At 43.0% G+C, this 21,542-nt stretch overlaps 2 protein-coding genes across 3 annotated transcripts; both read right to left on the bottom strand.

Annotated features, from left to right (window-relative positions):
- Positions 1-382: 382 nt before the first annotated feature.
- Positions 383-11,212, bottom strand: LOC310824278 (14-3-3 protein epsilon-like). Of its 2 annotated transcripts, none has more exons than XM_083697152.1 (6): positions 11,044-11,161; positions 9,730-9,929; positions 9,346-9,452; positions 8,762-8,968; positions 8,381-8,517; positions 383-1,505 (listed from the first exon to the last, which is right to left on the bottom strand). In XM_083697152.1, exons 1-6 carry the CDS (start codon positions 11,105-11,107, stop codon positions 1,447-1,449), a joined length of 774 nt encoding a protein of 257 aa, XP_083553278.1. In that variant the 5' UTR covers positions 11,108-11,161; the 3' UTR covers positions 383-1,446. The 2 variants fall into 2 exon arrangements, with proteins under 2 accessions (XP_083553278.1, XP_083553277.1); XM_083697151.1 differs by having other exon boundaries at positions 384-1,505; positions 9,346-9,453; positions 9,788-9,929; positions 11,044-11,212.
- Positions 11,213-17,131: 5,919 nt separating this feature from the next.
- On the bottom strand, positions 17,132-21,252 carry LOC310823813 (adapter molecule crk-like). The gene is made up of 3 exons (XM_083696682.1): positions 20,924-21,252; positions 18,462-19,039; positions 17,132-17,966 (listed from the first exon to the last, which is right to left on the bottom strand). The coding sequence occupies exons 1-3, from the start codon at positions 21,141-21,143 to the stop codon at positions 17,829-17,831; spliced, it is 936 nt and encodes a 311-aa protein (XP_083552808.1). The 5' UTR covers positions 21,144-21,252; the 3' UTR covers positions 17,132-17,828.
- Positions 21,253-21,542: the final 290 nt, after the last annotated feature.

Below are 21,542 nucleotides of genomic sequence, written 5' to 3'. Positions count from 1 at the left end.
AATTTCTTGTCTTTTGCAGCTTTTGACACACCATAACTTCCCACTTAAAACATAGTTCTTGGTCATTAATACAGTAGGGATTGCAACTGGATTGTTCTTATATCCATAATTTGTCAATTTGTGTGATTTCCCTATACTCACCCCCCTCACAGGGGAGGCTGGTGGAGGTAAAAATCGGAGGACAGGCTCCATTTCTACCTCCGCCTCCCCAGTTCTGTCTCCATCTCTCCCTATCACATGGGAAGTCCCCTCTTCCGTGCCACCTCCCTCCACTGAGTTTCAAGTGCAAATTAGTTCATAGGGCCCTCCCAAAATACACTGACACACATTTCATGGGTCACTTCTGACCACAGACAATTCCATAGCTTTAATCACATGCAATAATCAACAAAAACACAGTTTGTTTACTGCAGTCAATAAAGACAGAGACTTTGGTATGTTTAATTTACATTGGTTTATGTTAATTCCATGCTGTGTTTCAATAACAACAAAACAGATTCTCTATCTGTGGCTCCAGTCAGATATCCAGTAGTACAAATTAGCTTGAAATTACACACAATGAAGCAAAACAAAAAACAGGGAAGGAAAAAAATAATTAAGAGCTGTATAAAGGAGGGGAAAGAAGCAGAAAAAAAAAAATCAACTCATGCAGGCTTTAAATCATCGATTTAGAGCTCTTGTCGTTTTGCAACGGAAGCCAATCAAGACTTGTCTTTACAACGAAGTGCCAATTCTCCCTAAAAAACAAACAAAAAAACACTATCAGCCCCCCCCAACCAACCACTGATATCAATAAATGTGCGCATTACAGTATTTCAGCACAAGATACAGTCCAGAACACTACAAAACATGACAGGATCACTACAGTGTAAAAGTTAAGCGTTTTGCTCCACATGGATATCAAGAATTTTGCCAAACTTCCTCTGAAACAACTAAGTTAACAAAAAGAGCACTTAGTTTAGAATTGCCCTTAAAAAGGTAATAATTATGATTTGCATCTGATGGTTCACTAACACAGAAATATGACAGGTCTTACAACTAATAGCCTATATGTCAGTAATAAAAGTCTGTAATTAAATTAAGAAAACATTTTCAAAATACATCCAGCAACTGATACAAAGAGGAAAAGCAAAAAAACAAAAAATAATAATACAATACAATTATGAAAACAAAGATAATATTTCAGAATCACTTGTACCAAGAAAATAAAACAATCCAGGGACTCTTATCTTTGCCTTTCCAAAATTGTATTTTTTGTCTCAATTAAGTGGTATTTATATTTAAATTAAAGGGCTAAGAAAAAAGAAAAAGAACCAAAATAACAGATTTAACTCCTTGAACCCTGTGGGGTTGTTGGAGCAGCTGAAGTGAGGAGAGTCACCATGTCAGCATAGGGGGGGACTTTGAGCTGGGGAGGGTCAGGTGTCTGTTGGCTGTGATGATGTCTCACTGGGGTGGTGCTTCATCCTCCACATCTTGCAGCGCCTCTTTGTTCTGTTCTTCACCTGTTAGACAAAAACAGACAGTGAGGACAGACAGAGCAGTCAGTTAATATATAGTACCAGACACATACTATACTCAGTGATCAGAGTCAATGATCAAAAACAATATCATTTGGGTCCAGGAACCAGTCCCAAAGTATCCCAAAACCACACATACAGTGACATCCAACTATAGGCTATAGAAGTAACAACCTTCAGGTGCAGGTGAACAAGCCAGTGAGCCCAGTGGTAAGGTGGTATCAGTGGGTTACTAAACCATCAGGTACATGCAGTGAAACAAACCACTAATCAGCCAGGCAAGTAATACACATTAAATAATAAAAGCAATAAACTGACCATGGACGTCGCAGTCCAAAGTTCCAATATTAAAATGCTTTTTTGTTGTTGTTGTTGTTGCTTGAAACGTCCTGTACAGGATTGCAATCTGCAACTAGCTAGGTGTGCCATTACTTCGCCACAAACCATCAGTTCTTCTACTGACATCAGGTAGTGGAGGGGGAGACATCAATTGTGTCCCCCTTTCTTCAAATGACCCTTCCCCCATTGGGCCAATTGACTGTTGATTTCTGTGAAGTTTTACAAGCCCTCAGGACTGTGTTGAGGCTGAGGTGTCATGTGACTCAGATGGTTCCCTTGCAAAAAGCTCCTAATTTAAAATACTGTAGTTGGAAGTCAGGTCTCTCTCTCTCGTGAGTGGTTGTAGCAGTGAGTTAGTGAAGAGAGGAAAGGAAGTCACACACCAAGGCAAGGTGAGAACACTTACAAAAGTACAGTTTATGGGCAATGAACAGTTGCTTTTGCTCCTTTAAGCCTCTACAACAGAGGGAATGAGAAAGAAGAGAGATGAGTCAATAGAAGTTAAAGGAGGTGGAAGTTAAAGTAGCTACAGTTGTACAACACTGAGGATGGCTGGTGTCCTAGACACAGATTAAGCCTATTCCTAATTGACTAAAAAAGCATCTTCAATGGAGCTTTTCTATTGAAATAATGATTTAGTCCAGGGCTAGGCTTAATCTGTGTCCGGGAATTAAAGGGGGTCAGGACCACTAAAGAGTTAATGGATGGGTTAGTAAGTGTGAGATGGAACAGACAGGGTTAGAGCAGGTTTCTCCAGCTCTGGCCCTAGAAAGCTACTGTGGATGTGCAGATACTTGTTCCAACCCAGCCCTAACACACTAACCCTAACCCAAAACAATCAACTCGTCATGGCCTTTAGTCTGGTGCCACGACTAATCCAAGAGGATGTGCTGTGTCTCTTTTGTGTGCAAAATGGGCTTTTCCTGGTTAAATAAAAATAAATAGAGATGTGCTGGAGGGAAAGCCTGCACACCCAGCAGCCCTCCAGGACCGGAGGTGAAGACCCCCCGGGGTTAGAGAAGAGAGAGAAAGCAAAAGAGGGGTAGGATTAGGGTTGATCTAGTAACCACGCCAGTAGCTCTGGAAAGGAAGAGTGAAGTGGCATAGTGTAGCTCACCAGTTCCCAAACTTAGGGTTGGGATCCCATGTGGGGGTCCCCTGAGTAAATCTAAGTTTTGATAAATAAATAAGAAAATGTTTTTTATTTTATATGAAGACAAACTGTCAGTGTATTGCACCTGTAGCCTACATTGCAGTGTTTTTGGGAGGTTCAAATCTAACCAATCAGAGCATCTTTTAGGCGATTAGAATACACTAGGATGTCATTATTATGTGTTGGCATCACAAGTTGTTGGGGGTCACAGGAAATGATTGATGTAAATTTGGGAACCCCTGGGGTAGCTGAATCTCAACCAACTAGCACACAGCGTCATGAACTAAACTCTTTCCGTTTGGTGACACGGCCCAAGTAGTGCAAAAGCCAAACCTGCCTTCCTAAGCTCTTCAACAACCCCCAGCTGCACATTTTAGTTGTATTCCAGCACTAAAAACACCTGATTCAACTCATCAAGCGCTTGGTTATGAGTTGACTTGTGGAACCAGGACTGCTAAAGCTGGAGTGGACCCAAAATATGTGATGGCTCGGGGATCCCCTGCAAACTGCTTAACATTGCATACAGTGCCTATAGAAAGTCATCATACCCTGTGAAATCTTTACCTTTTGTCACATTACACCCTGGAAATTAAAATGAATCAAATCTAACTTTTTTGAGCTGTATGTACACATTATAGCCCTCAAAGTGAAAATAACATTTTTTTAAATTCTGGACAATTATTAAAAATTAATTAGTGAAATACCTGGTTTGGTTAAGTGACCAGCCCCTTAGAGTATACCATTATAAACTTGCTCAGGTGCAACCAATCAACTTCCAGATCAAACACCAGGCTAATTGCCCTCCATCTGACATCAATTGTAGTGGTTTTGATTACTTCAGAATAAAACCAGCTGTTTCTTGAGGATTCCACTACTAGAAGTGCATGGTTCTGCAAAGAATTCACCATGGTTGGAAAAGTACTTTCAAAAGGCCACCGGGATAAAGTTCTAGGAAGGCACAAGTTAGGTGAAGGCTACAAAAAGATTTAGAAGGCTTTAGCTATCCCTCTGAGTACCGTTCAGAGCATCATTAAGAAGTGGAAGGCGTATGGCACCACCAACACCTTGCCTAGATCAGGCCGTCCGTCCAAACTGGATGACCGAGCCAGGAGGACATTGATCAGAGAAGCTACCAAGAGGCCAAAGGCAACTTTGAAGGACTTACAAGTCTTTATGGCTGGGACTGGTCTGTCTGTGCATGTGACACCAATCTCACAAGCTTTACACAAAGCTGGCCTGTATGGCAGTGTAGCAAGAAAGAAACCTTTTCTGAAAAAGTGCCACACTCAGTCTCGTTTGTGCTATGCAAAAACACACCTGGAAGATTCTGTTGCCATGTGGAAAAAGGTTTTATGGTCAGACGAGACCAAGATTGAACTTTTTGGACTGAACTCCAAGCGCTATGTTTGGCGAAAACCAAACACAGCACACCACCCAAAACACACCATACCTACTGTGAAGCATGGTGTTAACATTATGTTGTGGGGATGTTTCTCTTCAGCGGGGACTGGGCAATTGGTCAGGATTGAAGGGAAAATGGATGCTGCCAAGTACACCCAAATTCTTGAGGACAACCTGCGTCCCTCTGCTAGACAGCTGAAGATGGGCAGGTCATTCACCTTCCAACACGACAACGATCCTAAACATACCGCCAAAAGAACAATGCAGTGGCTTAAGGATAGAAAGGTGAATGTCCTTGAGTGGCCAAGTCAGAGCCCTGACTTAAATCCGATAGAAAATCTGTGGATGGAATTTGACTGAACTCGAACAATTCTGCAAGGAAGAATGGGCAAATCTAGGTGTGCAAAGCTAGTAGAGACATATCCAAACAGATTGATGGCTGTAATTGCAGCAAAAGGTGGCTCTACAAATTATTAAATCTGATGGATAAAAGACTGATGACTTTTCCAACCCTGTTATTCTTGTTTTTCATTTTTTATACATTTTCAGAACTGTCGCCTTTTTAAAAAAAAAAATAGTTTGATGTTGTATGGCTAAATTTGTACATAAAGCTGGAAAGCTTTTTTTTTTTTAAATGGGTTTTGATTTCAGGCTCTACGACAAATATAGTAACTATTTCAAAGGGGTATGATGACTTTCTATAGGCACTGTATATACTTAAGATCGGCATAAAATCTGATCAAAAGATCTGAGCACCAAATCAAACAGTACAACATCTCTTCATAGTGTATTCGGAAAGTATCTAGACCCCTTCACTTTTTCCACATTTTGTTATGTTACAGCCTTATTCTAAAATGGATTCAATTAATTTTTTTCCTCATCAATCTACACACAATACCCCATAATGACAAAGCCAAAACAGTTTTTTAGAAATGTTTGCTAATTTATTAAAAAAAATAAAAACTGAAATCACATTTACATAAGTATTCAGACCCTTTGCTATGACACTTGAAATTGAGCTCAGGTGCATCCTGTTTCCATTGATCATCCTAGAGATGTTTCTATGACTTGGAGTCCACCTGTGGTAAATTCAATTGATTGGACATGATTTAGAACGGCACACACCTGTCTATATAAGGTCCCACAGTTGACAGTGCATATCAGAGCAAATACCAGGCCATGAGGTCGAAGGAATTGTCCGTAGACCTCCAAGACAGGATTGTGTCGAGGCACAGATCTGGGGAAGGGTACAAAAACATTTCTGCAGTATTGAAGGTCCCCAAGAACACAGTAGCCTTCAATGGAAGAAGTTTAGAACCACCAAGAATCTTCCTGGAGCTGGCCGCCCGGCCAAACTGAGCAAAAGGGGGAGAAGGGCCATCGTCAGGGAGGTGACCAAGAACTTTCTCTGTGGAGGTGGGAGAACCTTCCAGAAGGACAACTATCTCTGCAGCACTTCACCAATAAGCACATGACAGCCCGTTTGGAGTTTGTCAGAAGGCACCGAGAGGACTCTCAGACCATGAGAAACAAGATTCTCTGGTCTGATGAAACCAAGATTGAACTCTTTGGCCTGAATGCCAAGCGTCACATCTGGAGGAAACCAGTCACCACTCATCACCTGGCCAATACCATCCCTACGGTGAAGCATGGTGGTGGAAGCATCATGCTATGGGGATGTTTTTCAGCTGCAGGGACTGGGAGACTAGACAGGATTTAGGGAAAGATGAGCGGAGCAAAGTACAGAGAGATCCTTGAAACCTGCTCCAGAGCGCTCAGGACCTCAGACTGGGGCGAAGGTTCACCTTCCAACAGGACAACGACCCTAAGCACACAGCCAAGACAACGCAAGAGTGGCTTCGGGACAAGTCTGTGAATGTCCTTGAGTGGCCCAGCCAGAGCCCGGAGTTGAACCCTATCAAACATCTCTGGAGAGACCTGAAAATAGCTGTGCACCGACGCTCCCCATTCAACCTGACAGAGCTTGAGGGGATCTGCAGAGAAGAATCTCCCCAAATACAGATGTGCCAAGCTTGTAGCGTCATACCCAAGAAGACTTGAGGCTGTAATCACTGCCAAAGGCGCTTCAACAAAGTACTGAGTAAAGGGTATGAATACTTAGTCATGAGAAAAAATTTGGACACCCTATGAAAACCTTTGTCTTCTTCAACATATTCAAACATATGGACATTTGATATTCATTTGAACAATATTGAAAAATTGAGGTAATATAACTAAACAAATACAACTGAAACAAATTATTTAACAAATTATTGGTAAAATGTAATTAATAGAAATGCAATCTTCTTGAGGAAAAAGTTAGGACACCCCCACATTTAGTTCCACTTAAAATGCCTAAAATTATAATAAAGAGCACCACATCAGGTGCAAATGATTAGAACATCGTTACAGAGGATTTTGGAGGAGCCTGTCCTATTTAAGCCTCAGATATTTAGTTTGGTTTGCTCTTGATTGTTGAAGTGAGTTGCATCACCATGGCGAGATCAAAAGAGCTCTCTGAGGCCTTCAGAAGAAAAATTGTAGATGCATATGAGTCTGGGAAGGGATATAAAAAGATCTCCAAACTATTCGAAATTGGCCATTCCACTGTCCGGAAATTAATTTACAAGTGGAGAACATTTAAAACCACCACCAACATGGCCAGGTCAGGCCGCCCAAGCAAGTTCAGCCTAAGAGCTGACCGAAAGATGCTTAAAGAAGTCTCCAACAATCCCAGAATGTCATCACGAGACCTACAGGTATCTCTTGCCACAATTGATGTCAAAGTACATGCATCCACCATAAGAAAGAGACTGAACAAGTTTGCATTACATGGGAGGTGTGCAAGGAGGAAACCCCTGCTGTCAAAAAAAAACATCAGGGCAAGACTAAAGTTTGCCAGAGAACACCTAGAGAAAGACCAGAACTTCTGGAACAATGTGCTTTGGACAGATGAATCCAAAGTTGAACTATTTGGGCACAGTAAGAGTAGACATGTTTGGCACAAAACCAAGACAGCATTTGAGAACAAGAACCTCATACCAACTGTGAAGCATGGGGGTGGAAATGTCATGGTTTGGGGCTGCTTTTCTGCAGCAGGGCCTGGTCAGCTCACCATCATAGAATCCACTATGAATTTTGTATTGTATCAGAGGGTGCTTGAGGAAAATGTGAGACCATCTGTTCGAAAGTTGAAGCTGAAGCAGATGTGGACCATGCAACATGACAATGACCCAAAACATTTCAGTAAATCTACCAAGGAATGGCTCAAGAAAAATAAATTGAGAGTTCTCAAGTCAAAGCCCGGATCTTAATCTTATTGAGATGCTGTGGATTGATTTGAAACTGGCTGTGCATGCAAGACACCCCTCGAACATCACACAGCTGAAAGAATTCTGCAAGGAGGAGTGGGAAAAAACTTTCTCCCAATTGATGTCAGAGACCTGTAGACAGTTATAAGAAACGTCTAATTGAGGTTATTTCAGCCAAGGGGGGCAATACTAGCTATTAGGGCATAGGGTGTCCTAACTTTTTCCTCAGTAGGAATTGGCATTATTGTTAATTTTTCGTTAAATAAATGATTACAGTTACATTTTCATAGTTTTTTGTTCAATTACATCCCCTTTATCTATAGACATTGTTAGAAAGAAGATAACATATTGATATGTCCATATTTTTAAGAGAATAACTTAATATTTTGGGGGGTGTCCTAACTTTCTCATGACTGTATGTGAATGTGATCAGTTTTTAATTTTTAAGAAATTAGCAAACATTTCTAAAAACCTATATTGGCTTTGTCATTATGGGGTATCGTGTGGAGATTGATGAAAAAATTGTTTAGAATAACGCTGTAACATAACAAAATGTGGAAAAAGTGAAGGGGTCTGAATACTTTCCGAATGCACTGTATATCGCCATCACGTACTGTAGAACTCTTGACACCAGAAGGTTAGGCTCTGTCTCTTACCGTCACCCTGCATGTCTGAAGTCCATAGTGTCAAGTTGTCACGTAACAACTGCATGATAAGTGTGGAGTCCTTGTAGCTTTCTTCACTCAGCGTGTCCAGTTCTGCAATGGCATCATCGAATGCAGCCTTTGCCAATCTGGGTGGCGAAACACATTAGTTTTAGAAACATGTGAATCAAATGAAATTTGAATATAACAGCATTGAATCATTTTCAGCAGGGGGTGAGTTTCCTGAAAGCTTGGTAACACTAAGGTCAGCTTCTGTCCATAAGATCGACTAAAAATGGATCTTAGTGTTATGAAGATTTTTGGGAAAGTCATCCCAGGTCTCTCAAATAAAACAAATGGATGGATCGAGGAGACAACACGTGAGACGCTCACCTGCAGGCGCGGTCGGGTGAATTGAGGATTTCATAGTAAAATACAGAGAAGTTAAGGGCGAGGCCGAGGCGGATGGGGTGCGTAGGTGGGAGCTCGATCATGGCGATGTCACTAGCAGCTTTGTAGGCGACCAGACTGTTCTCGGCAGCTTCCTTCCTGTCGTTGCCTGTAGCGAACTCTGCCAGATACCTGTGGTAGTCGCCTTTCCTGGGAAGACAAGACGACAAAGGGTCAGTGGGGTTGTGGTCTTAAAAAAAGACCCATAGGAAAAGCAACTATGACCCTAACGCTTGCTTTATAGTCTAGGGCAGGGGTCTCCAACTCCTGGAGATGAGGGGAGGCTGGTGGAGGTACAATTTCCTGTATCCTGTGCATACGATCAATAAACTTTGACTTGACTTGGAGAAGCCTCATCTAGAGTGTATTTCAGTCTTGGGGATAACTTCCTTGTCATGTTATAAGGATATTGAATTAACGAGTAGGGGGATCATAGGACTGACTGCTACATCAACAATAAAAGGCATCAACCATTTGTTCCCAACACCGACAATACAAAGGAGAGAGAGAGAGAAGGAGACTCTTACATTTTGTAATAGAAGACCTTGGACTCTCCCGTGTTAGCAGCTGGGATGAGGTGCTTGTCCAGTACATCCAGAATGTCATTACAGATAGCCTTCAGCTCATTCTCAACCTGCAGACAAAAAAAAAATATTCAGTACATGACCGACTACTGCCATGATCACACTGGGCACAACAAGAATCAACTCTGCCATTCACGTGGCAGCAGCATCATACATGTGAATCAAATTCACTCATTAACAAATGTAAAGGTGGAATACAAACATTTCCCCACTGTTCATGCTACCCATACACCTTTCAGAGTTCCTCTCTCTAATCATGACTGTCTGATTCTAGGCAGGATAGAAGGGGGAATCAGGGCAGCTAGCCTGTCTGTCTGTCTGTCTGACCGTTTGCCTGTATTCCCGGATCATTTTCAGTTTGTCTTCTCCACCCTTGCTTTCTTCCCTCTGTTCAATACTGCTGATTATCCTCCAGGACGCTCTCCTTGCTCCGATCACGTTCTTGTAGGCCACTGATAGTAGGTTCCTCTCTTCTACTGTGAGCTCCACGTCCATGCCTGCAACTTTCTTCATGGACTCCACCATTTCTGTGGGGCCACCCCACCCATACACCCACACAAAGAGAGAGAGACATAAATCTGTTCTTATAATATCAGAAACAACAAATGTTGACAGTGTCTTTATTTCTTGCAAAATCTTTGTTCTCAAACGATAGGGACATTTGAAAGAAGATAGAGATCAACATCATACATGGCCAGACATGGTTACTGTCGAGCTGAAACGTACATATTGGGATTTATTCAAGTATCTGGAGTAAAAACCTGATCAAAGTTCAACTGTGATGGGTGAGTCGAGAAGACCCACCAACTCCGTGTCAGTAGTAGACACGGAGTTGGATAATCCAGCTACATATGGCCACAGTTCCATAACAGCACAGACATAAAATCGCGCCCTATAAGCAGCCCTCTAAAAAAAAGCTTCCTCAGACCATTGACGCACACTGACAGCCGAATAGAGCTAGCTAAGGCTTCTGAATCAAAATATGATCGGTCCTACGTCTAATTAACTAGCGGGACATATAAGATCACGAAGTGTGTTTAGCTAGCTACTAAGGGGATAAGAACTACCCCCCTCCGACCTTCTCGGGATATAGACTACCTATAAACTACCTAACCATAAGTTGAAAGTTTGTTATGTGGCTAATTTGACAGCTAGTCAAATCAGCTAGCTAGCTAACATGACAAGCAATCAAGTACAAGTACAATACGACACACTTTTTCGTGTATGATTATGTAAATTTAGCGTGAAACAACCCTGCATTGCACAGCAGCCACCACACTAGCCAGTCCATGGCTAGCTAATGTTAGCTGACTAGCTTGCTAACTGTCAGCACAGTGCTCTCGCTTCAACAGTCCGCCATTTTGTGTTATCCACAATTTCTTTGGTTAACTGTATCCGTATCTTTATTAATTAAATATACCTGGTATAACAAGATAGCTATAATTGGTCAGTTAAAGATTAAAGAAACATTTAGCTAGCCAGTTGGTTAGCCTTGTCCTCGAGGTTCCCCGCAAGAGAGAGGGGACAGAGAGAACGAGTTCTGTGAGGCTAGCTAACATAAGATAGCATTATCGAGCTGGCTGCTGAAAAAACAGCCACAATCACGTACCCATCGAATTTAAAATTGTGCCCTTTTCTTACCGTCATATCTCTCTGCCTGTTCGGCAAGTTTTGCCTGATACACTAAATCCTCCCGATCGCCCATTGTGTTGCGAGCCGCGAGTAGTAAATCTAATTTAACTGTTAAATTGCAAAAAGGCTCGACGGTACGTCAAATTGTCTGCGGCTCGTGGAAATTCAACGGCTTGATGATGCGTTTCCACCCTACTGGTTGCGTCCGTGTTGTCCGAGCTCCAATGGTAGAACTCCGCCCATCTACTTCCAGTCATGTACGTAAATGAGCATTTCTTCAAAATAAAAGCGCACAAGATAAACTTTATTTTGCATTTAAACATGGTAAATAGGGATCAAGGAACCAAATAGTTTTGCCTCAGAAGGGTCTTATATCCTAATTATTATTATGATGGTATTGCCCAAGAATAATGGGCTGTACAGAAATGCAGCCATACAACTCAGAGTGCCCAATGTGAACTGTGTAGGACACATATAATGGACTGTACAGAACAATCTTTCAAAGATTTCAATACGTCTCTGTTACCACTCTACTCGGGAGCACTTCTAGAATGCATATCAGGTGAATTTCAGTTTAAAGCGATGTCATTGTGTAGGACACACAATGGACTGTACAAAACTATTTTTCAAAGATTTCAATACATCTACATACATGCATACATACATAGAGTGGTACCAGAGATATCAGAAATCTTGATATTGAAAAATAGTTTTGTACAGTCCATAATGTGTCCTACACAGTGCAGATTGGGTACTTTGAGCTGTATGGCCGCAGTAAATAGCTAGCAACATTTGCAATGACATCGCTTTAGATTCAAACTCACCCGATCCATATTCTAGAAGTGCTCCCAAGTAGAGTGGTACTAGAGATGTATTGAAATCTTCGTTCTGTACAGTCCAGTTTATACAAATATAATAGGCATGTGTAAAATTACATGTAATCCCTCCAATATGTACTCAACACCATCTGATTTATGTCCCAACTTTCTCGCCACATCTGTGGATTTACTGGACATTCTGGTCAAAGGAACTCTGGCCCTTGGTCAAGCAGTGCGACGGAGGCGGCGGCACAGAGGCAAGCACGCCGGGGCTTTGGTGTGCTTCAGGGAGAGAGGATTACGCTCGCCTCTACCGGGAATACTCCTCTCAAATGTCCGCGCACTGTGCAACAAAATGGACGAATTGCGTCTTCTTATCAGGACAAATAGAGACTTTTCCCTCTCTTCTGTTTTGTGTTTCACAGAATCGTGGCTGATGGAATCTACACCAGACTCCGCTGTCCAGCTGCGACGGGCGGATCGCGACCCAATTTCTACTCGCAAGGCGAAAGGAGGAGGGATCTGTTTCTATATAAATCAACGCTGGTGCAACGACGTGAAAGTGATTTTGTAAACTTGTTCTCCTGACCTGGAATCATTTTTCATCACCTGCAGACCGTTTTACTCTCCACGTGAATTCACTTCTTTTATATTGGCTGGAGTTTACATCCCCCCACAAGCTGACGTGAAAGTGGCTCAACGTCAACTCGCCGACCAAATATTAGGAGTGGAGAGAAGGAGAGTGAACATGTATTCCCCAGTTATTTTCCTTAGGGACTTTAACAAGGGCAACTTAACTCACGAACTGCCTAAATATAAACAGTTAATCAAATGCCAGACCAGGGAGGAGAAGATTTTGGATCACTGTTCCAGCACCATCAGCAGAGCTTATCACGCAGTTCCCCGCGCGGCTCTGGGACTGTCTGACCACGCTCTTATTCATCTGATCCCGGCATACAGGCAGAAACTAAAACTTTCTAAACCTGCCGTGCGAACATCTAAGAATTGTAGCAGCAGAGAAGCAGTGGAGGAGCTGCGTGACTGCCTTGACACCACAGACTGGGACATTTTTAAGACTGCTTCCAACAGCCTGGACAAATACACAGAGTCTGTGACGTCATACATCAGCTTCTGTGAGGACAGATGTATTCCAACACGCACCAGGGTGAGTTACAACAATGACAAGCCCTGGTTCACAGCAAGACTCAAACAGCTTTGTTTGGAGAAGGAGAGGGCTTTCAGGAGTGGCGACAAGGAAAGGTTTAGACTGGCTAAGTACACATTTGGCAAGGAGATTAAGGAGGCCAGACGACAGTACTCAAAGAAGCTAGAACAACAGTTTGCAGCCAACGACTCCTTGTCAGTCTGAAAAGGCCTTCGAGTGATTACAGACTGCAAAACCAAATCCCCCCACTCTATGGATGACCTCAGACTTGCAAATGACCTGAATGACTTCTACTGTAGATTCGACAGACAATGGAGCAGCCCTGACTCTGACCCACAAAACCAACCCTCCCCCACAGCTATCACACCTCTTCTTCCCAGCCTGGACAGAGACACTAACCTCTACAGCCCCCTCCCCCCTGTCGCACCTCTCTCCATCCAGGAGAGAGACGTCAACAAACTGTTAAAGAAACAGAACCCCCGCAAGGCAGCTGATGCTGTCTCCCCCTCCACACTGAAGCACTGTGCAGACCAGCTGTCTCCAGTGTTTACGGACATCTTTAACACTTCACTGGTTGAATGCATTGTGTCCCACCTGCAGGTGGATCACTGACTTCCTGACAGACAGGAAGCAGCAGGTACGGCTGGGCAAGCTTGTCTCAGAGCCCCGGACCATCAGCACCGGAGCCCCACAAGGCTGTGTGCTCTCTCCTCTAATCTTCTCCCTCTACACCAACAGCTGCACCTCTAGCCACCCTTCTGTCAAACTCCTGAAGTTCGCGGATGACACAGCCCTCATTGGATTAATCTCCAATGGTGATGAGGCCGCCTACAGAGAGGAAGTTGACAGCCTGGCTTCCTGGTGCAGCCAGAACTACTTGGAGCTGGACGCCCTAAAAACTGTAGAGATGGTAGTAGACTTCAGGAGAAGCCCAGCCCCAACCACCCCCCTCATCATGTGTGACTCCCCAGTTAACATTGTGGAGTCATTCAGATTCCTGGGGACAGTAATTTCAAAGGATCTCAGGTGGGCGGAGAACATCCCCTCCACCATCAAGAAGGCCCAGCAGAGGATGTTCTTCCTGCGGCAGCTGAAGAAATTCAACATGCTGCAGAAAGTGATGGTTGAGTTCTACACGGCCATCATTGTGCTCATCATCCTCAGCTCTGGTTCGCTGCTTCCACTGCCAAGGACAAAGGCAGTTTGCAGCGGATCATTCGGTCAGCCGAGAAGGCCATCGGCTGCAACCTGCCATCTCTCCTGGACCTGTTCCACTCCAGGACCAGTAAGAGAGCAGGAAAGATCATCGCTGATCCTTCCCATCCTGGTCACAACCTCTTCCAGAGACTTCCATCCGGCAAAAGGTTCCAGTCAATCAAGACTAAAACCTTGCGCCACCTGAACAGTTTCTTCCCCACAGCAGTGGGGCTCACAACCAAGCCCCCTGCCTCTCACTGATTCTAGGACTTCCACCCCCCCCCCCCCCACCCAGTCACACAAACAATGCACTGACAGTGTAATTTATAATTATTTAAAATTATTCTAATTTATAGTGTACATCCATTTCATATAGTGTACAACCATTTCACAGCCTCTAGCCTAATTTAGTCTCGCACAGCCTACAAGATGTATTGTTCTGCTGCTCTTTTTTGTAAATTTGTAAATTTGTTATAGCTATTGCTATAATATTTTGCTATTTTGTACATTTCTTATCAATATTTGCTATTTGTTTTTTATGTCCATGCACCAACCTCACCAAGTCAATTTCCTGTCTGTGCAAATATACTTGGCCAAATAAAAGAATTTTGATTCTGATTTTAAAGCTCAAAATTACTTTTTAAAAATTGTATATACTTTCTGTTGGGTAATGTGTGCTTATTTCTGAAAAAATAAGAGAAAATACTCTGATCCCATTACTTTCCATTCATGTTTTAACTCGCGCTTTTATTTTGAAGCAACAAAAACGGCCAAAAGCGAAACCGGAAGTATTAATGGAGCTTGATGGAGCTTATTGAGCTCAGAGAACACAGATACTGGTCGCACCATGCTGGAGTAAAGATGGCGAAAATCTCTATCCGGGAACCCTTTCTCATCACACCTCACTCACACATCCCTCTCTATGGTAATGCAAATAGTAAACCTATTCTGACAATAAAATCTATGGTTTCCTCAAATGTACCAATTCGTAGAAAATATGCAATTTTTGCACTTCTGTGGTCCAAGACAACAACAATCTGCAAATGACAGATTAGTGTATTGAACCTGTCATGTAGCCTATCCACTGTGATGTATAATCAATGTTTACTGGTAATATTGTATACTGTAGACAATATGACCCTGAAAAGTTATCCATACTCAATCCCAAAACACAGTCGAATTCTGTTAATTTAGGTGTTGACTTTATTCACTATATCTTAACACATTCCATGCTATAGAAAATAAAAAGGTAATCTTATAGTATAGTGTTATAATACAATGGCACACTTTGATAACCAAAACAATTTCAATGAGCAATTGGCTGCCATCCCCTCCTCATACAAGGTAATGAATGACTTTGACAAAGTTACAAAAATACAATACTTTTGATTGATAAAATAATTAATAAAATAAAGAACTTGATTACATCGGCAACAACTTGATAACTGAGCTGTAGATTGTGACATAAATTGGCACCGTCTGAAACAAGAAAATGGTAAGAGTACATGCGCAAAGGAGTAGGAAATCCCTGTTGAGGGGAAAAGTACTGGACTTTTCCTGTTTTTCAAATATCCATTCTTGATCTTAAAAGTTTATGAAGTTTAAAAAGGATAACATTACAGAAACTGAATTCATTTGTCATTTTACAGCCAATTAACAGCCACCACAATCTTTTGCCAGACAGTCATCATAAAAACATATAAATCAGAAATGGCACACTGAGCAAGAAAACGGGTTACTGAAAGGGTTGGAACTGTCAATAATTAAGAAAATAAAAGTCGTAAAAAAACAAAAGGCTACCTCAACGACAAAGTGTACAAAATAACTGATTTACATAACTGCATTCTGATTAAAACAACACATTTCACCACCAGAAACCTCATCATACTACGTTATCGTCTGTAATGTATCTATCAAATAAAGACAGCAGGGCCGGCTTCAGATGATGCTCTAGCGCCCCTCATGGCCAGTTCTATATGTTGAAGGAATATCGGGGAGCCACTCGAGAGATAGAGGGGTCAAATTCACAGGATCTTCAGGTCAGCTCCAGAATGCTCCAAATACAGCTCTTATATTAATAAGGAAGAATAGAGTCTAATGTCATGGGAATAAAGAGCCTTAACGTCACTAGAAAGTATACTTCTAATTGCAACGATTAGACTACTGTGCCAGAGTATCCTACTGAATTAGTCTGTGTTTTAGATGATACATTGAAAGTAATGGAAAGATTATTCTCAAGAGTGAGACAGATGTCAACAAATGGAGCTAACTGTGATCTTGTTAACAGAAAAACGCTCTCTATTCAAGTAAGACAACCTTCGAAACAGCACAACTGTTTATGAATTGATGTCAGTTAAAGGGTTTTTGATTCGGAATGGTGTGGCGCAGACAAAGAGTAGCACAGACGAGTAGCTACTGCAATACAAAAAGACAGAACATTAGCGTCTTAACAATACAATAAGCACATATGACAACAAGCATCATGATAGGTTCTCAGCAATCGTCGTGGACTGGAAATGTTCATTCTCAATATGTAAATCCTACAATAGACTTGATGGAAGGTCAGGTACAACTGAAACTGAAACCAATTGAATTAGACATACAATCAACCTGAACAATTCTCTTTATAGCCAGGCACAAGGTAGATGGAGCCTACTTGTGTTTCGCTTAATCTGGATGACATGACTTGATCAGTTATAACACAGCTCCCCGTCAGAGTGCATTTATTACAGCCTAGTCCCAGATGTGTACATTCTTTAACCAACTCCTATACCAGGGGAAGAGCTCATTGTAATGCATGGAATAGAATAAGCAACGGTATCAAACACCAGCCTCCCCTGATCTAAAGTAGTTGTCATACGACTAACAATAACAATGACCACCAGTGAGGAGCTGGCTAAAGGCATACATTGTCACACTATTTCACAATTTTTAAGACAGAGGTCCATGTGTTTCACAGATTATGTCTGCAGGTAAACAAAACGGTATATATTGATGGACAGAAAAAGAATGAAGAAAAACTGAGAGATTATAGCATGCAATGGTAATCATATTAATACATCATTACACATCTTACAAAACACTACTTGCAGCAGGTGGAGTGTATCCATCGCTCGCTCCACTATAGAGAAAGAGACAGTTCCGCCATAGGTCTCTGGATTACTTGGATTCCAGTCCAAGAGAGTCTCTCTCTCTCTGCCAAAGTGTCAGCCAATCAGAGGCAATACAACAGGCTAGTGTTTATCTTTTATGAGCGGAATAAGAGAGTGTGAGTTGCTCTGATAGAAGTGGCTGTGGTGCTCAAGTGGTATAAATACTGGTGGTGAGTGCGATGATGATGAAGATGACAGCATAGAACGATTATCTAGCCGGTCCCAGGGAGGAAGAGGAAGTGGTGGAGCATGTGACCTGGAGGAGGCTGCTAATTGGTGGACGGGGGGAGTGTGTGTGTGTGTGTGTGTGTGTGTGTGTGGGGGGGGGGGGGGGGGGGGTTATAGGCGATGGGAGCAGGGTGAAGTGGAGCCCCTGGAGTTCACCATCAGCTCATGTCATCCTGATTGGTGGAAGGGGGAGCGGGGCAGTGTGTGTCTAAGGGCGGGGCCCAGGGTCCATTCTCAGCTGAGTTCGTCCTCAGGGTTGTTCTGGTCCAGCAGCTTAACGTGTGTGAAGGGGAAGTGGCCTCGTTTGCCTTTACACTCGCCTTCCCACTGGCCGTTCACGTTGATCTTTGTCACTTTCACCATGTCACCCACCTGCACAGAGGGAGACACTGGTCAAATTGGGATAAGACATAATGCAGCAATTCACTGTGAAACTAAAACTGAAGCTGCACAGGTAATTTCCTAGTACTCAAAAAATATAGACTAGTCTGATGCACTGCAGACAGACATAAAGTTTAATCATGACTATCATTGTCCCTATGATGACTGTCTAAGCAGGACAGCTGGTCTCTGGCTCAGGGTTCTGTCTTCATAGAAACTAGAGGAAATGTTCCTCCACACAAAGTATTTCCTTCCCACAACGACATCCGCTGTGGTGTCGGGGTCTCTCTCTCTCCCTCTCTCTCTCTCTCTCATTTGAGAGCTCTGCCATAAGTTCACTGACCACCACCATCTCTGCTCTGCTTCATTTAACTAGCTGAAAAAAAAAATGAAAAAAAAAAAGCTGACTGCTCCTGTAGATTCAGGATGAATAGAAAGATAGCATACAGCAAGTAAGGAGACAACAGAAAGAGAGAGAGAGCATACCTTCAAGGCTAGGGCGGTCTTGTCATAAGCATTGGGTACCCTCTTCTGGATAGCCCTGGCATACACTGGGCCGTTCTGTAGGTTGGGCAAAGAGGTGGGCTGGGCATACTGGCTAGGGTCTCCCAACAGAGGAGGGGGCAGGGGGCTGGATCCATCTGCATTCCCACCAGACCCCACCCCACCCGGACCCCCTGTACCAGCACCCCCCGAGGTGGGCGACATGGGCCGGTACTTCTCCACGTAGGGTACAGGGATCATCCCGGTACGACCTTCAGAATTCTGGGCATTCCACCACTGGTCCTCGGGCTTCTCCAGGACACGGAGGACGTCACCCTTCCGGAAAGGCAGGTCCTCGTCGTCGTTTCCGGGGAAGTCGAAAAGGGCGCGGATGAACTCGTCCTCCAGTTGCTGAGGGGACGGTCCTCCTGCGGTGACAGTAACGAAGGAGGCATGTTTGGTCTTGTTGATGGGTTCTATCAGCGTAGTGGTGTCCAGGTAGTGGATCTTATAGAACTCCAGCAGGGCCGGGAGAGCCTCAAACTCCTGGTCCCCGATACGGAACTGTGGAGGGGCAAGACCTGCGGGAGAGGAAGGGTGGGAGAAGGGGAGGAGTGGGATTTGGTCATGTTTTTTTGGGGGGGTTTTGTACAATTTACATCCTGTATCCTGTGCATATGATCAATCAACTTTGACTTGACTAAAGTGTAAGCAATCTGATGAAAAATCACAGATACAATTCTAATTCTTAGGGTAGTATTTGGGTACATTGCTGAGAGTTGAGATCACACAATAAGGAGGGAATGAAGAAGACTAGACTAGAAACACTTCATCAGGTTGGCTAAGTCGAGACCAAATAATTTCACCCCAAAATAAATCATAACTAGAATGACTATAACCACGTTTGTGGTGTCAATCAAAAGCTGTTTTAATATGGAACAATAGCCTGTTGGTTAGCCAGTTAACTTTTATGGCTGTTTTTTGTGTAAGTGAAGTACACTGTAGATACAGTAGCATTTGCAGCTCAATACACCCAGGGAGGCTAAATTAACCGTTTATGCACACACACATTATTCAGCATCCCGGTTTCTGGATTTTTTAAATGTAACTTTTATTTTAAACAGGGAGTGACATTGAGACCAGAGTCTCTTTTTCAAGGGATCCCTGCAATACATATGATAAATACATAGGATACAAACAAGAAAACAAACAAAACAAACATGTATCAGTCAAACATAGTATATAGCCTATACAGGTCACACATTATTATTATTATGGGGGAAAAGGAGCCCCTTCAGAGAAGGCCTAACTATGCAGGTTAAGTAAGTTTCCCAATTAACATGAAGGGTATGTCTGGTCTGTTGTATGTATGATGTTTTCATTTATGTTTTTGTATTTGATATAATATATGGTGATCAATTGTATGCGACTTTAAATGTCGGACTGACGGGTAAACGGAAAGTCATACAAAGAGGGTTGGCCAAGAGGAGGGGAGACAATAGGATTTCCGCCCCTGCGCAGTCAAAAGTTTGAGTGACCTGGGTCTGCTAGGACGATTTAGTCTAAAAGCCGACAAATGAAATATAACGTGTTGCGGAGAACCGGTGGATAGAGCTCCGCTGTGAAACGTTGTTCTTGTATACACCAACATTGGCTAGGAATATAGGAGCGGAGATATTGAAGTTACGACGGCAGAGATCGGGTGAGATCCCTTCAGTTTTTTGTATTTTCAAACACAAGATACAATTTCATACAAAACATGAACACTCCTCTGTAACCAGGTCCCCTAAGAGCAAGCCTTGATCTTCGAGCTGATCGTGGACTTCAGGAGGAAGCAGGGGGGGCGACATCACTAAGGACTTAACATGGTCACAACACACCCATACAGTGATCAAGACGGTGCGGCAGCGCCTGTTTTTCCTCAGGCAGCTGAGGAAATTCGGCATGGCCCCCCCAGATCCTCACAAACTTCTACAGGTGCACCATAGAGAGTATCCTGACCGGCTGTATCACTGCCTGGTACGGCACCTCGACCGTAAAGCTCTACAGAGGGTGGTGAAAACGGTCCAGTTCATCACGGCCGTGAGCTCCCAGCCATACATGACATCTACTCCGGGAGGTGCAAGAGGAAGGCTGGGAAGATCATCAGGGACCCCAGCCATCCCAACCACGCCCCGTTCTCTCGGTTACCTTCTGGCAAATGGTAACAGAGCATCCAGGCCCGGTCCAACAGGCTCCGGAACAGTTTCTACCCGCAGGCCATAAGACTCCTCAACAGTCTTTCTGCTGCTTAATACTATTGCCACCGTATGTTATTGTTTTTACTTTAATTATTACTTCGTTGCACTGTTGAGGAGCTAGCTTGCCCTAAGCATGTCATTGCACCGTCTACGGTTGTATTCTTTGTATATGAATAACTTTGATTTCATTTGATTGGATATCTGCAGCCCCAAAGACCGTTTTACCTGAGTCGAACTGGCGGTTGTTGCTGATGCTGTTGATTATGTAATGGGAGACTTTGGAATTCTCTGAAACGGACAGCACGTAGTCGCCGGGGCTGGTTATCGAGTCTCTCACCAGAAACACCCCGTGCCTCTGTCCTTGTAGTAGCGAAACAGCCTCTTGTCTGCTGAGCCTTCCCCAGTACCAACTTGCACGGTCTTCCGCGTCAAACATTTCGGCCATGACTTCAAAGCCAAGGTTTTACTGGGCCCTCCCTGCTTCACCTCTCCTTATCCACGACAGCATTCAACTCATACAAAAACTTTCGCGCGTAGAACACGTTTGGAGAATAGGCGACATTCGCAGCTCGCCTATGCCCCTAAATGTACAATTGGTGGACAGGTCTCCAGATAAAAAATTTTTTTTATCGGTTATTACTCAGTTATAACAATGCAATTTTGGATCAAAATAATAACTTGTCATAAGTAACTTCAAAAAATGAAATGGCGGACCCGTCTTTTCAGCCACATTAACAAAGTACTTCCGAGTTACGGAATTTCGATTTTTTTTCTTCAAAATAAAGGTCCCAAAGTAATACATTAAAAAAACGGATAAACCTGTATTTATTCATGATTTATGAAA

Source organism: Argentina silus (genome assembly GCF_951799395.1).
Source record: "Argentina silus genome assembly, chromosome: Y".
NCBI classification, from domain to species: Eukaryota; Metazoa; Chordata; class Actinopteri; order Argentiniformes; family Argentinidae; genus Argentina; species Argentina silus.
The sequence above is the reverse complement of the archived record's forward strand: the minus strand, read 5'-3'. Positions and strand labels throughout refer to the sequence as shown.

What these genes read in the sequence shown, in the direction of transcription:
- LOC310824278 (XM_083697152.1), bottom strand. Translation starts at nt 11,107, where the DNA reads ATGGGCGATCGGGAGGATTTAGTGTATCAGGCAAAACTTGCCGAACAG. An exon ending in ACAGGCAGAGAGATATGACG is followed by an intron (nt 9,930 to 11,043) that starts GTAAGAAAAGGG and finishes GTGGCCCCACAG; the next exon opens with AAATGGTGGAGTCCATGAAG. An exon ending in TCACCCGACCGCGCCTGCAG is followed by an intron (nt 8,518 to 8,761) that starts GTGAGCGTCTCA and finishes TTCGCCACCCAG; the next exon opens with ATTGGCAAAGGCTGCATTCG.
- LOC310823813 (XM_083696682.1), bottom strand. Translation starts at nt 21,143, where the DNA reads ATGGCCGAAATGTTTGACGCGGAAGACCGTGCAAGTTGGTACTGGGGA. An exon ending in CAACCGCCAGTTCGACTCAG is followed by an intron (nt 19,040 to 20,923) that starts GTAAAACGGTCT and finishes CCTCTCCCGCAG; the next exon opens with GTCTTGCCCCTCCACAGTTC. An exon ending in AGACCGCCCTAGCCTTGAAG is followed by an intron (nt 17,967 to 18,461) that starts GTATGCTCTCTC and finishes CCCTCTGTGCAG; the next exon opens with GTGGGTGACATGGTGAAAGT.